The sequence below is a fragment of the Cyanistes caeruleus genome, chromosome 5, assembly GCF_971803275.1.
Source record: "Cyanistes caeruleus chromosome 5, bCyaCae1.hap1.1, whole genome shotgun sequence".
NCBI lineage: Eukaryota > Metazoa > Chordata > Aves > Passeriformes > Paridae > Cyanistes > Cyanistes caeruleus.
The window spans coordinates 43,043,940-43,058,503 of NC_141705.1; the positions used below are offsets into that span (position 1 = coordinate 43,043,940).

At 45.4% G+C, this 14,564-nt stretch overlaps 1 protein-coding gene across 1 annotated transcript in view; it reads right to left on the reverse strand.

The window, feature by feature from the left end:
- Positions 1-12,755, reverse strand: part of FHDC1 (FH2 domain containing 1) — a 36,785-nt gene extending 24,030 nt beyond the window's left edge. Inside the window, exons 1-4 of the mRNA XM_086891353.1 lie at positions 12,647-12,755; positions 7,736-8,368; positions 870-931; positions 218-320 (exon numbers count right to left, since the gene is read on the reverse strand). Of these exons, the coding sequence (XP_086747479.1) occupies positions 218-320; positions 870-931; positions 7,736-8,218 (648 nt within the window). The 5' untranslated portion in view covers positions 8,219-8,368; positions 12,647-12,755. The remainder of the gene's footprint in view (positions 1-217; positions 321-869; positions 932-7,735; positions 8,369-12,646) is intronic.
- Positions 12,756-14,564: the final 1,809 nt, after the last annotated feature.

Genomic DNA, 14,564 nt, shown 5'->3' on the forward strand with positions numbered 1-14,564 from the left:
TTATCAACTCCTTAAAAGCAGGTGAAATTACTTGATGTGAAAGGAATGACTACACTGTGACCTCAATACCACAAGTCAAATGAAAATTTGCACTCAGTGCTTGCCTGTTCCCTGGCCTCAGGAAGGCACTGAGATTCCTCTTTTACAGAGCTTCATGTTGGAATCCCAGTCAGCAGAACTCTACAAAAAGTAAGTTCCACATAAAACCATTATTTACCTCCTCTGCTTCCGGTAATAATTTAAGAAATTCATGGAGCAGTTCAGAACCATAGGGCTGACTTCTTCCATGATAAATATCTTCAATGATGGATTCGGCAGACCTTGAAAAAACAATTGAGCACACATATTTCTAAGACTTGCAGGGCGAACAATTACACAGAAAAAACCATGCCAGGGCTACTCAACAGAGTTACAAAGAGGTTGTATCAGTGGATACAGCAGCGTCCACAGCAGCACCGCTCTGACACCGCTTCCAGTGATGCCTTTACTGAAGGGCACCGTTATCAGTGAATACAGACAGCAATGAAACAGCTAGCTCTTGAAAAAGTTGCTCACATTGCCCCTTCCTAATTGTTTATAACTAGAGGAAGCCAGTGAAAGGCAGCTCACAGGCTGGTACCTGAGGTACCTTTTTACATGAGGTAAAAAGGCTTCCCTTAACTACACCTGAAAACTCATTTCAACTGGTTAACATCAGCAAACTCTAAATGTTTATTGCTAGGCCATGAACGCACTCAAAACTAAACAGATTAGAAAACAAATTATGTCAAATTACTTTTAAGAAAGTAAAAAAACTGCATAAAACTGCAAACTCCTCAAGGAATGGAGCACAATGTATATATTTTATGAGAACTACAAAGAATTCTTACTTTTTGAATTGTTTGAGAAATATCCCAATGTTCATACTTCGTTTTGCATCCAAAATGGAAACCTGAGAGAGAAAGCAAGAGAGATTAATCTAACAACACCTAAAAATGCAGCATATAATGCAGATATCACTTCTTAAATTGCTACAGATAACTGTTTGCACCAAATCCCAGGCCAAATAAATATAGAGACTTCTTATCAACAAAGCTCATATACTACAGAACTAGTTTTTACCAGGGAAATATATAGCACACTCACATCACCTTCCTCCAAGTGAAGCAAAAATTTCCATAGCAACATATAATGAAGGAAGGAATCAATATTTCTATTTCATTACAAAATAAAAACAAAACAAAAACATTCTTCTTGCTTATTTCATTACCCTGCATCTGCAAAAGGTTACTTAACAGGTATTATAACACTGTATTGCATTTGAAGGCCTCAAGGTTAGTGAACACCACACTTCAAAACCCATGTAAATTCAGAGGTTTTGTGACAACTGTGAGGATGTGATTTCTAAGCAGAGGTCAGGTGCATCACTGATTTAATTCATGCCAACTAACAGCCACACTGATTCAGAGGAAGATAAGTAAGTTGATCTTGAATCAAATCCTGAAACACATAAGCTCAAATCTGTTTGCTTACCTTGAAGCAAACAGAAATCCATAATAAAATAACAGTCTCTCCCAGCTTTGTACTTCAAAGTTGGTTTGCTGTATCATCTTATATGTACAATTCTGAAACTAAGCAGAGGGGGAAGGAAAAAAACAGTCCACAATATTTTGCCCGAATTTTGTAAAAAATTTAAAACCAAAGTGTCTCTTTTATACTACTTTTTCTTCCTGTAACAGCATACAAGTTAAAACCTGAGAGGTTTGCCCTGTGTTAGCAAATTGTGTCCTTAAGGTTAAAATTTCACCACAGCTATTTTGGTGATAACAGCTACAAAAGTCATGAGATTTACAAGGACAAGAGAATTGTTTCACCTTAACAGTTCCACCTGACTGCTACAATAAAAGAGCTCAATACACATAGATGTTCAAGACTACTGTTGGACTCGCATGCTGTTTGTGGTTTTGACAACTGGAAAGGCGTTTTGACCTTTGTGACAGTGCTCAGATTAGAAGCAGATACATAAATGCAACATTGGCATTATCACGAAATTGAATTAGCCTACAGTCAGCTGGTGACAGTGAAAATATAGGGATGATTAATGGGCTATCCTCAACATACACCCAGGAGACAGCCTCTTCGTCTGCTGGAAATAGTGAGTCATATTGAAAAGTTTTCTGAAATTCTGGAATTTCCTCTCTTCTAAAAAACAGTGAAGACTAGAAAACACAGGAAATATCAGCATATTAGTCTTAATTAGATGATTGGTAGCCCAAAGCCCTTCAGTTTTAGCATATGCAGAGATAAGGGGACAGACTGTGGTTTATTCTCCTGTTATCTTAAGAGTTGAGAGGCCCCCAACAGATCATTAAGGAAAAGCCCCTTAACGCAGGACAGGTTCACCTATCTCTCCCCCTGCAGTATCTAATCTTTTTCAAATGTTTTACTGCAAGGACCTCTCACTGACCTCTCTAACTGTAGCTCCAGTCTCCAGTTGCTCCAGTCACCCCTAATTCTCAAATTTCTCTGTACTAGTTTCAGCCTATAAGCTTTACCATCATTTGGCTTTTGGTTTGTTTGGGTTTTTAAGGCATATTCAGAGTTAATTGTGTGTACATTTTTTAAATCACAGTCGGTAACTGTTACAAGGAGACTGATCATCAGCTGAGTAAACCTTTGTTTTCCATGGCACAACTCAGATTTCCAGTACAACTTCAAACAAATTACATATTTTATTATTTTTTTTAATATCTTCCCTTGAAGAAAAACAACAAATGGGAACATATACAGCTGCATTTGTCTTATCAGCACAACAAAAAAATGTCACAGCTGCTCTTAAGTACCAGGATTTTACATACACTTCTTGCTCTGCATATGACTGTATCCTATTTTTTCTCTGATTTCTTGATTAACCACAGAATCAGAACAAGTCTCACTTTTTGGTCACTCTTTTTTTGGTGTCTATTCAAGCTTATCAAAAGTGTTTGAAACTGCTGTCATCACATAACTACCTTCACTGAGTTTCCAGATGGGAGCACAAGGAGGAGAAAAGAGGAACCTGGCAGATACTCCATAAATACAAGTTCCTACTCCTTGCACACTAATACACTACCTCCCATCTCACATTCAGTTGCATATTAGATTCATAACCTCAGCCTGAACATCTGTTCACACTGTCTGCTCTTCTCCACCGAGATTTCATTTGATTTTGCTCATGCAGAGCACTCTCTGCTGCTGCTTTTCACCCTTTGAACATTACCACAGCTTTTTCTAAATTCTGCTCAGTCTGCTCCTGTCTTCTGTTCACACACACTGTCAACACTGCTGCCGGCACAGCACGTTTCAGGTCTCTGCTTGCCACCCAAAGAGGGTTTGAAGTGCTGTCCACCAGTAATACCCCTGGAGTTCCGTAACTCGAAAGTTACACTGGACTGTAACTGAGAATAGGGAACCTATTCCTAGTCCCACTGGGATTCTCTGTAGCAAAAAAAAAAATCCCTCTCATATGGTTTCTTATGATTTACTTTAGATTAAATCAGGAGAGTTTTCTCAATTCTCATCCTTTACTCTCTGAAACTGGAAATACTACGAATCTCTCAGATACTTTCCACCATCTCTACACCTGCACTTTTCAAGCCCATGCAAAACATCACAGGTCACACATACTTGCAACCTCTGCTTTATAAACAGTGCAGTCTCTAAGCCAAGGACAGCAATTAATTCATGAATCCACTTTCCATCACCAGAGTATTCAACCCAGCATATTTCCAAAATCTGCAGCAGGCACACAGTAACAGATCACACAGTAACAGGCCTCAGTTTGACAGATGTTAATCCACCACAGAAATATTCAGTTTCAAGGTACTATGGGATGGGGAAAATTAGCCTGAGTACCATGGTGAAGTTGTGTTGATGGTAAGATGATATCTACTCCTGAACCCCAACACAGATTTGCAATCAATACAAAAAGATTCACAGAAGTGTTCTGGGAGACACAAAAAGACCCACATCAAAACTGACTTTGTAGTGACTGGAGGAGCAATGCAACAGGAGCTTCTTGCCATGAAATCATCAACGAGGAAGAGAAACACAACAAAGCAGATTTAAAACAGATTAGTAAAACAAAACATTGTAGGTTTTCTTTGCCTAAGAACAATGGGGTTTCACATGGTGGGATACAGTTTACAAATTATAGAAGCATGGAACAAGCCTGGTGGCTCAGACTTGGTGCTGAAGGTTAGGAAGGATATAAATAACTTCCTGTTCCAACTTCCACTTCACATTACAACACACACTAACCATCACTCCATGCCTGGAGTCACGGTGCAGCAGAGCAAACCTAGCAGCTTACTAAAGGGCTGTCCCCACTCCGTGTCATCCTCCCATGTCATGTTCCTAGCATGCTCTTTCCCTTAGGCAGGCACTGGTACTCATCTCATCTGGTTCTTGCTGTTAGTTCTTCTCTGGATTAACAGGTTGATTCAGCTCTCAAGAAGGTGGAATGAGCGTCAGAGCCAGCATGGGATAAAGAGAGGGTATGTCTAGGAGTGGGGGCAAGAGACATCCTGTTCACTCCTTCCACCTTCCTTCTCTCTCCTCCTCTCACTGTCCCCTTGAACAGGTTTTGGAATTCACTGCATCCTTCTGCAAAGTCATCAAAACTCACTAGAAGAGCAGAAACTATTCCAGTAGGAAACAAATGAAGAACCCCACAGCACTCTGCTGAGCTGCTTCCTTCAAGATGTTTACAGAGGGTGCAATACGTGTACTGCATTATCCAGATTCTGTCAGGTGGGGTGAGGTGAGACAGGAGCAGAGGCACAGTTTGAAGGAGAAAGCAAGACCAGTTCCTTTGGCTGACAAGAAGGTGTTCTGACCACTCCACTGCCAGGCTAACTATAGCCTGGGTGAGTGCCTGCTGTGCCACACTGGGACACCCCTGAAGGATGGGGAAAGTAAATTGGCATGTAAACTTAACCTTGCACCCCCTATTTTTCAGAGCCTCAAATTACATGGAACCATAGGGCAAATGAAGCCTTTAGTCAAGGAAACATGTTAATTAATCTCCTAAGGGCTTGGTGAGGGATTGTTTACAAAAAGGAAAGCATTTGCTGTAGGAGTTTGACTCAAGCCTCAAAAGGGACTTCTGTTATAATGATGATGTTACATCTAAACATATAAATCACTGTATAAATCACTGTCAAATGAGGAATTAAAAGGACATGCAGTGTTGTAAGCTCCTACATGTGTAGAACTTTTAGCAAAACTGCTCATGATTTCATAATCAACAGTGATCTCCGACAAAGGTATGAAACCCCAAATCTCCTCCACAATCTCAGGGCAGTGGCCTCAACTCTGGCTGAAGAGTAACTCTCCACCACTTCCACCAAAGCTACACCATTGCACCAAGAGGGACCCCATAGGGACAGTAGGGCACTCTCTGGCCATGCACTTCTGTACAGCACTTCAGACACACGCTGCTTTTTTCAGGTTTGGATCTCAGTAAAAGTTGAGTTTATGCACTTGAAGTTGTCTTGAAAATTCATTGCCTATATACTATGCCAACTAAGCTAATTCCACTACGTAAACTTCAAAGAACATTTTTGATTGCTAGACCATAAAGCACTGTCTAAAATCAGCTCTGTTTTACACAGAAGGAACAGAGCTACTGAAACACAAAATGTTTTGCCCACCTGCCCCTGGCTGGCCACCAACACGGCCACACACAGAACTAGAGCTCCCTCAGCCCCACGCTGACACGCTCTCCACAAGGTCACACTGATTCTGCACCCCCAGCTCCTGTCAGCCTCCGTAGGTTTTACCAGAGTGAGCTAAGGATAACCACCCACATTGAAACAATGGATGGCAGCCAGCAGAGTCACAACCAAGGCCTCTGCTCCCACCTCCAGCCCCTTGCTGAACCATGCCTACAGCAGGGTGAAGCACGTGAGCTGCTGCGCGTCTGTGCTTCCGCACTTCCAATAACACACGGCTCCTCAGGATTATCTCCTTCCCTCCTTGCTAAGCAGATAGGACTGCAAAGTCCATTAACACATAAGAAATTGCTCACCACTGACACACTGCTGCAGCATGCTTGACAAAGCTTAGCGAGTGAGCGGGACATTTTGTCACTTAAGTGGCATCACTCGGAAGCAAGTCCTGTTGCCTCAGCACCTGCCACGTGCAAAGTCACCATGAACCAGGGAGCACAGGCAGCAAGCAGTGCAAATGCACTGAACCACCATATCGGCTCCAGACAGATGCACAAAACCCACAACTTTCAGCAAGGAAGGGTTTTGTTTCCAAGGCATTGTATCCTGGAGAACCCCTGGTTTTGCAGGCCTCTGATTTTAATCTCTAGCACTGTATGAGTTCTGGAGCACACTGGGATTTTCTCTGACCTAGCTATTGCACACTATGGGCCACATTCAGTTTCCAAAACTTACTGTAATATTTACTAGAACTAGATTTTTATTACACAGCAGTCCTGAAAGGGGGAGCTTCTGAGGAAATGCAGGAGGCCAGAGCTCTGTACACCTGTACTCTGCACAGGAAGTCCACTCACTGCACTCCTGATTCAAAGATGAACATAGCCTGAAAACAGCGCAGAGGTTAATGACTACCTCTGATGATGGCCCCAATTACTACTTCCCAATATCAGGGCTTCAGAGCCTACAATACACATCTCTTTTTCAGCCTTGAATTTCAATATGTACAACATGCATGCTATCAGTGCATTGGCTTCTCATCTTGTCGCTTCTGATCTTATTTTGACATCTCCTGAATCCTGCAAGATATCAGCAACTTCGTGTCCTTATTTTCTCACTAAAAATTGATGTGTTGTTACGTCTCTTAACCCCATGCCCTCTGTATTTTGTTTACAAGCTAACACATATGTAGACACACTAGTGATTAAATCTGCATTTCAGCCCTCCAATTACTTCAGAGAAAGATCACTTGAGACAATTCAATTCAGGCTTCACAAAGAGGCTGTCTATAAATGAGGATTTAAGAACTAGAAAAGCTACTTATCAGTTCCCTGGAGAGCGTCTGAACCTGAGAGCACTCGGTACAAAACACTCCTCACCACCACAACAGAAATCAGTGGCAATCTTGGGACCTTCTTGGAAGGTTATCTTCACATCCAGAAAAAACAGGGAAGGTGAAGTAAAGTTTTTCTTATCATGTTTATGAAAACTTTAAAATTACCAAATAACAAATACTCTTAATCACTATATTATGTTCTATATCCTTGCTGCCCTACTGGCACTTCCCTTCTTGATAGGGACTCTAGGATACTGTGGGCATGTACAGCATTAACCCCTGCAAACAGGGGGTCTCTTCTCTCCTGCCTGGTACATGTTTGCATGTACAACATCTTGTTTGCATCACACACATAGAGGAAGAGTTGAAGAGACAACACAATTGTGTTCCACACTGGAAACTCATGGGCTATCTAACATGAGTAAATCCAGATGCTTTCAGCTCCCTCCACTTATTCATATTTATTTTAACAGGTGATCAAATCACAGCACTTAGCAAGTTAAAATAATAAAACACAGTTAGCTCTTTGAAAAACAAATATGTGCCACTAAGAACAAAGAGTTTATGTTTCCCATCATTCCCCTCTCCTTTGAATCAAGACAAATTTGCCGTAAGGATGAAACATGACAGAGAAAGAGAAAAAGGCGAGGCAGAATTCACATCAACTCCTACAGCATTATGTAAAAAGAGAGGTTTTTACTTTAATTCTTACCTCCTCTTTAGTCTCTTTAAACGAAGACTTTAAAGATCGGTTTCGGGAGTCCTGAGGTTTGGCTTCTTCCTGCTGCCCAAAAAGTTCCTCAATTGTCTTCGTATCAATTTGATACTGTGGTCTTGCAGCAATTGTCCAGATATTGTTCTTACCACGGACTTGTTCTTCGGGGATAGTTTTCCAGAAAAAGCTCCGCATTCGTTTTTTTTTGCCGTGGCTGTCGTGGCCATTTACCAGCTGGGGAGGCAGGGGTATGTTGGGGCCAGGCAGTGGAGGAGGGGGTGGTGGTGGGGGCGGCATTCCCGGGGGGAGCGGAGGGGCTGGGGGAGCCCCTGTGAGGGGACATGGCGCAGGGGGTGGTGATGCTGCAGGCTGAGAAAGGTGAGGCTCTGTCGTCGTATCCTCGCTCATTAATCCCGTTGCAACTGGAATAGCCCCATTTTCCTTATCATTGACCAAGGAGAGACAATTCATAACATGCATTTTACAGCCTCCCCGAAGGGGAGAGTGTTACTTCCTTGGATGGGTTTGAAACATTGAACAGTCAGCGCGGCAGCCGCTGGGATCACGCTGGGATCAAACCCTATCTGCCAGCAGCGGCAGCACGAGAGGGGACTGTACCATCTCCACAACCTGTGACAAAGGACAACAGGGACACTCAGATCACAGACATCAGACATCGTCCCTCACACTGAAAAGACACCAGCGCTAAGGTACAACAACTATTAAGTTTTCAATCCAGAAGGGAAATTCAGTGAATCAAAAGTCTTTCACAGGGCAATTGTTTAACATTTATCCACACCACTCAACATTTCAAACAGCTTTAAGTGCTTAGATTTCAAGAACATATATAAAAACAAGAATACTCTAAATCACCCAAAGTAGATATCAAAACTACCTATTAATCTCCGTTCAGTGCAATTTTGTAAGAGAATATATTTATCTCAAATTATTAAAACAAATATTATTCCACTGCTAATTTCAGATATGCTTTTAAAGCTGACCGCAGACAGTACTAACTATGGTACTGGATTAACTGCACCAAACAGACCCTTTTTGAATCCTCTAAACTCATGGTTCAAATCCAAACTGCATTATAATAGCTAAAAATTTGCTGATGATTTAAGAGTCTAGCCTAGTGTGCTACTTTTTTTGCCTTTGTCTTATCTCACACAATTGTCAATAAGGGCAAAAAGAGTGTGCAGTCCCTAAAGTCTCTGCGTTCACTGAGCATGAACTTCAAAGTATTACTGGTCTGGCTGCACTATCTCCCAAAACACACTCAGAAAAAATGACCACAGTTTGATTAAGCTGTCCTTCATAATTTACTTCAGCATCTAGGTTCACAGTGCCAGCTCAACAACAGAGAGAGAGAAAAGACAGTGAAGCTGGCAGGAACAGGACCCTACACATCTTAAGCATTGCACATATGCAAAGCTTTAAATACTTTGAGAAGTTTTTATCTCTAAATTATCTCATAAAACAACAGGAATCACAATGGGTTTTAGCACTTTTCTTATACTGTCACCTTCTAAATAAAAATGCTGTTATTAGCAGCAAACCTTCAGGTAAGAGCATGACTTCCACAAACCCCACACTTTTGATAAGCCAAATCTATTGAAACAGATTTAATTCATAAGTCTCAGAGAAAACAAATTAAAGTGTTTCAAATACATACCAATGAGGAATCTCATGATTTTATGGAAATTTGGAAGCTATCTCAAAAAAAAAAGATTTGGGAATTTATAAGAAAAAATTTTAAAAATTCAAAGATGCCACACAGTACAAACTTAGATAGGAGACAGCCCCTGAGCAAAACTCCATCTCAGGAAAATGCAACATAAAAAGCTCAAGTCATGCACTGGCACAAGAACAACATCAAATCAGAAATTTGGCACTGACTTAGTGGTATGCCTCCTCAGCAGGTTTCACATGGGGCTTATAGCAACCCAGATCAATTTGACATTGTATATGAGTGATGAAAAAAGGTCACTATTTTTGCCAGAGATCCATCACTAGACTGTACATGAACAAACAGACCCAAGTCACAGAAACAAGCCTCAGGGCAAATTCTCTCTTTGTTTGCAAGGACTCAGCCACTCATAGCTTCCCTGAAATCAATGGAAAACAACACAAAATCATCCACTGTACCTTTTCTTCTCAAAACCTTGCTCAGGTAGCAATGAACTCCCCTCTCCTGCTTCAGATTTTCTAATCTCACACCTTACGTTATCCGGGTGTTTACAGGAATAGAGAACATACATAAAAACCTGTATGAGACTTAAATCACTGGCATGATGGAAAATATTTTAATGGCATGGTAAAAAGGAGAGAAGCTACAAAGAAAGTGGATCAGGATAGAGTGTTTCAAATTTAAGTCAGCATTAATACCCAGCTGCTATTACAGGGCTCTGTATGTTCACGCCTCTCCTCCCAAATTCATGATCATAGAAGCAGAGAGGCATAAAAAAGCAGGTGCAAGGTGGTGGAAAGAGATTAACCACTCAAAGCAATTAAGTGTTGCATTAATTTAAAGAAATACTCAACTAGGAAAAACACTTTTCCTCCCTACTACTTATTTAAAAATGAAAAATGTATTAGCTAGTTTTTCCACCATCACAAAGCAGTATTCAACATTATTATTTTCTAACTTGGGTTCCCACACATTCACAAAAAATAAAAAGAAAAAAAAAAAAGAGACACAGACAGACTGACCGACCATACCCCAGGCAACATTCAAGAACCTAATTTTGAGACTTTCAATAAATCCATATGCTTTTGGAAAAACAGGATCAAATCCTAATGGAACAGAGTTGTAGGAGATGAATCATCAGAGTCCCAGCACTAACACACAGGAGAGGAAAACGACTGATCTCAGACCCGAGCACTTCTGAGCTAGACAAGGGACACTCCTAGTGAAAGGAGTGGAGAAGGCACGGGGAAGAAAACATCCCAACCTAGATGTAAAGATAGATAGAACAGGAAAAACTGTTTTCAATCCAATGAGCCCCGTGCTGCTCTAGATGAGGTAACAGCCAGAACCAGGAAAGGGGAGGAATCAGCATTTGGAAGGAAGGCACGAAAGGAAAGGCACAGCATAAAGGCTGGCATTCAGCTTTGTTTTCTGACAGGTAAGCAAGATCCAGGTGACAGAGGTCACCTGCTTGTAAGAGGATGGCGGTCTCGAGTTACCAAGTACCAGGAGACTGGTCAAAATTCCCTTCTCATGCTGCCTGTCTGGAGGAGCGGCTCAGAGCTGTTCCCAGCGGAGGCTCCCACCACTACCGTGGGTGGGAGAGGAGAGAAGCTGGCAGCCAGGACAGGTTCTGGGCTGCTCGCTGCTATCAGCAGGTGCCTCTGAGCAGGAAGTACAGCAAGAGGAGGTGGGGAACAACGCAGCCGTTCCAACTGCGAGCTACAGATTACCAAGAGACGCTGCGACTGGGATGCATAATAGAAGCCAAGCAAAATGTTAACTCCTAAGGAGCCTTTCCACACTTTTCAAAGGATTAAAGGGGGGAAAAAAAAAAAATGGACCAAAGAACAAACGTTTAAGATGTTGCAATTATACCTCATTGTTGCATGTTTGTTATCCAAAACAGCCGGAGAAGCACCAAAGCTCTAAAGTAACATCTTTACTGCACGTTTTAATTGTGTCCATATTTGGCATAAAAGAAATATTTTATTTCTTTGTCTCATTCATTGTTTTAGCCAAGCTAATCTAACTTGGAAACGTAATTTAATATTAGAGGGTGGGGACAACTTTCTCCCCAGGTAAGAGAAACATTCTAAAGTAATTTGTTTCTTGCAAAAAAGGCAGTTGCCACTGAGACGGACACAGATTGTGTTTGCATACACAAATGAACAGGTGAAGTGCACGACGCACCGAAGGGCATTTCATAATTCATACTGAAAGACATGACTCCCTTTAACTCACACCTTATGCACTCCCCTGCCCACGTTTCTGTATCAGGCACCCGCCAAGTTCTCATGAGAATAACGCCGAGCCCAACCACAGCATTTGGGTGCCTGTGTCTCAACAACAACCCTACAAAGAGGCAAAGGGATCAACTAGTTGCTGACTGCAGACAGAGAGGCTGCAAACGCCGATAACCAGCCCCGGATCCTGCCAAAACCTGCGGGTTACAAAGAACACGCAGCTCACGCTACCCAGCCACTTGGCACTTCCCCGCTGAGCGCATCCCATGAAAGCCCTGCAGGGCCAGCGCCGGGCCAGGCAGCGACTGGCGGGCTCTGCCCGGGGGCTCCAGCCGCCTCTTTTCCGTGCGGGCTCCCAGGTGCGGCTCTGGCCCCGCCGCAGGGAAAGGGAGCAGCCCTCAGCCCCACCACCGTGTCCTCCGCCCGGAGCAGGTGCCTGGCTCAGGTGCCCTGTGGGGGCCCTGCAGCCGGGACCGCCCGAGACCCTTACTCCGTAATTCCCTTCCACCGACACGGCAGGCCACGGGGCACCGCGGAGGGCGCTGGTGGCTCGGCGGCAGCCGGGGTAACACCGCGCCCGCTGCCCTGCGGCTCCCGCCGGACCCCGGAGCCCCGAGACGCGCCCGGCCCGGCGGGAGCGGCCCGGCCCCGCTGTCCCCCGCAGGAGGCGGCGGGGACAGCGCCCGCCCCGCCGGAGAAAGCCGGGGAGCCCGGGACAGCGCCCGCCCCGCCGTGCGAGCGGAGCGGAGCGGAGCGGCGGCAGCGGCTCTCCGGCCGTGGCAGGGGCCGGGCGGGCCCGGGGTCCCGCGACGGGGGGAGCCCGTCTCCCCGGGAGCGCTCTCTCCTCCCGCGCCTCGGGAAGGCGGCGAAGGATCCACGCAGGCGGGCGGCGACCCCCCTGCACCGCCCGGCCGCGCCCCCGGCAGCTCGGAGCCGCCGCCCGGCCCGGGGCTCCCCGCGCCCCCCGCTCACCTCGGCGCCGCGGGAGCACGCGGCACAGCCGGCACAGCCCGCTCCGCCGCCGCTTCCTCCCATCGCGCCCGGCCCGGCCGCGCCGCCGGAGCGCGGGGCGGGGCAGCGCAGGCGCGGCCGGGCGGGGCCGCTGCAGGTGACCGCGGCCGCCCCGGGAGCGGCCCGGGAGAGGGGCAGCGAGCGGGGCTCGGTCCCCCGTGCCCGGCCGGTGCCGCCGAAATGCCCGAGCCGGAGGAGAGCGAGCCGCGACCCAGCGCCGGAGCCGCCGCCGCGGAGAACGGAGATGCGCAGTGGCGCCTCCGGGGGCACTGGGTCTAAGCCAGCTCCGGCCGAGCTGATCCATCCATCCATCCACCCATCCATCACTGCCCGCACCCTGTCACTGCACTCACAGCAACTATTTCTATAGAAACAGGACAGCGGCGCTACCGGCGGCGCGCCCGGCTGGAAGCACCGGGCTCCTCTCCACGAATGAAGCCTTTCGCCCTCTGCCCACGCTCCCGAGCAAGCGCATCCCTCGGTCCGCCCGCATCCCTCGGTCCGCCCGCATCCCTCAGCCGGGCGCTCCCCGCCGGCTCAGCCCCGCAAGCTCGGGGGAAGCAGGCGAGGCGGGCCCCTTGTGACTCCAAAGCGGACGGTGTGAGAGAAGTGCAGACGAATTTAAGATGTGATCGCAGCCCTGGGTTACAGCGCTCCAGGCAGCAGCGCATGTGACTTGTGGATACCCCAAAGCCAACGTACCATCCACTGATAAGACAGCAAACAAATAGTGCTAAAAAAATTAATCAAGATATATTAAAATATTTTATTAAGAAAATATTTTATCAAGAGATTGAATCCTGTTTCTAAAATAAAACCATTTTCCTAGGAAGAGTAAAGGTGAAGAACCTCACTCAAGTCAATGAACAGCTGGCCCACACACTACTTTTTGCAGAAGGCAAATTCCAAAGGCAGAAACAGAAACTCTTCCTTTCCTGAAAAAGGAGGGAGGGACAAAGAAGAAACATCTCTTCCAGTCTCACTTAAGAAGCCACCAGAGCTTCTGAGCTGAGCACAGGAGAGAGAAAATAACACCTTGGCACAAAACCAGGAAGGCAGGGGCAGGAGGACGAAATCATGTCTTACCTGAGTTGTGTAGTGCCTCACCTGTGCTATTTACTCTGCTCAGGTGTTGGAAAGCAGGAACCAGAGGGAGAGTAGGAGATCTGTGGTCTCCTCTGGCCCCAGGCCTGGAGCCCAGACCCACGGTCACTGAGGTTACGCCATTCCTACTCACAGTTCCGCAGGCAGACATCTGACCTACTGGTCTGGCAAAACAGCCTGCTTGAGTCACCTCAATTAAAAAAAGTAATATTAGAACAAAAGGAAAATTTAAGGAATATAATGCCAGAACCCAGTCATTTAAGCTGAAAATTCACTGAGTGAATAGAGTTCAGCTGCAGTAAAAGGCAATTCCCATCACAGCACACATCTCTGCTTGGCAGGGTTAGCAGCAGCTGGAGAGGACACGCTCAGCTTTGAGCCAGCGTGGACATTCCTCGAGAGTGTCAGGTCAGCCCTGAGGTCATTGGCGAGGAAGCGCTTTGCTGCTTGGACTGTAACTGCTTGTGCTGGAGCCAAAGGGACTTGTTTTCATTGCTGCCAGTCATGAGCACAAATGTTCGCTCAAAAAGACGGAAAGAGCAAGCCAAACAAGAGACTTGCATAATGGCATTGTATTGAAAAAGTCAGAACCCAAACAGAGCAGCAGAGGACCTAGGAGCCAGTCCGGATGTGAAGTTAAACTCTTCACTTTTCCTCACCCTGTGGGTTTGTTCTCCCAAACTTTTCCAAAACATGTTAGCAAACTAATTTTAAGCTTTTAGCTGATTTTTTTCACCTAAACCTGTAACACTCAACTGACAAATATTTTGCCCAC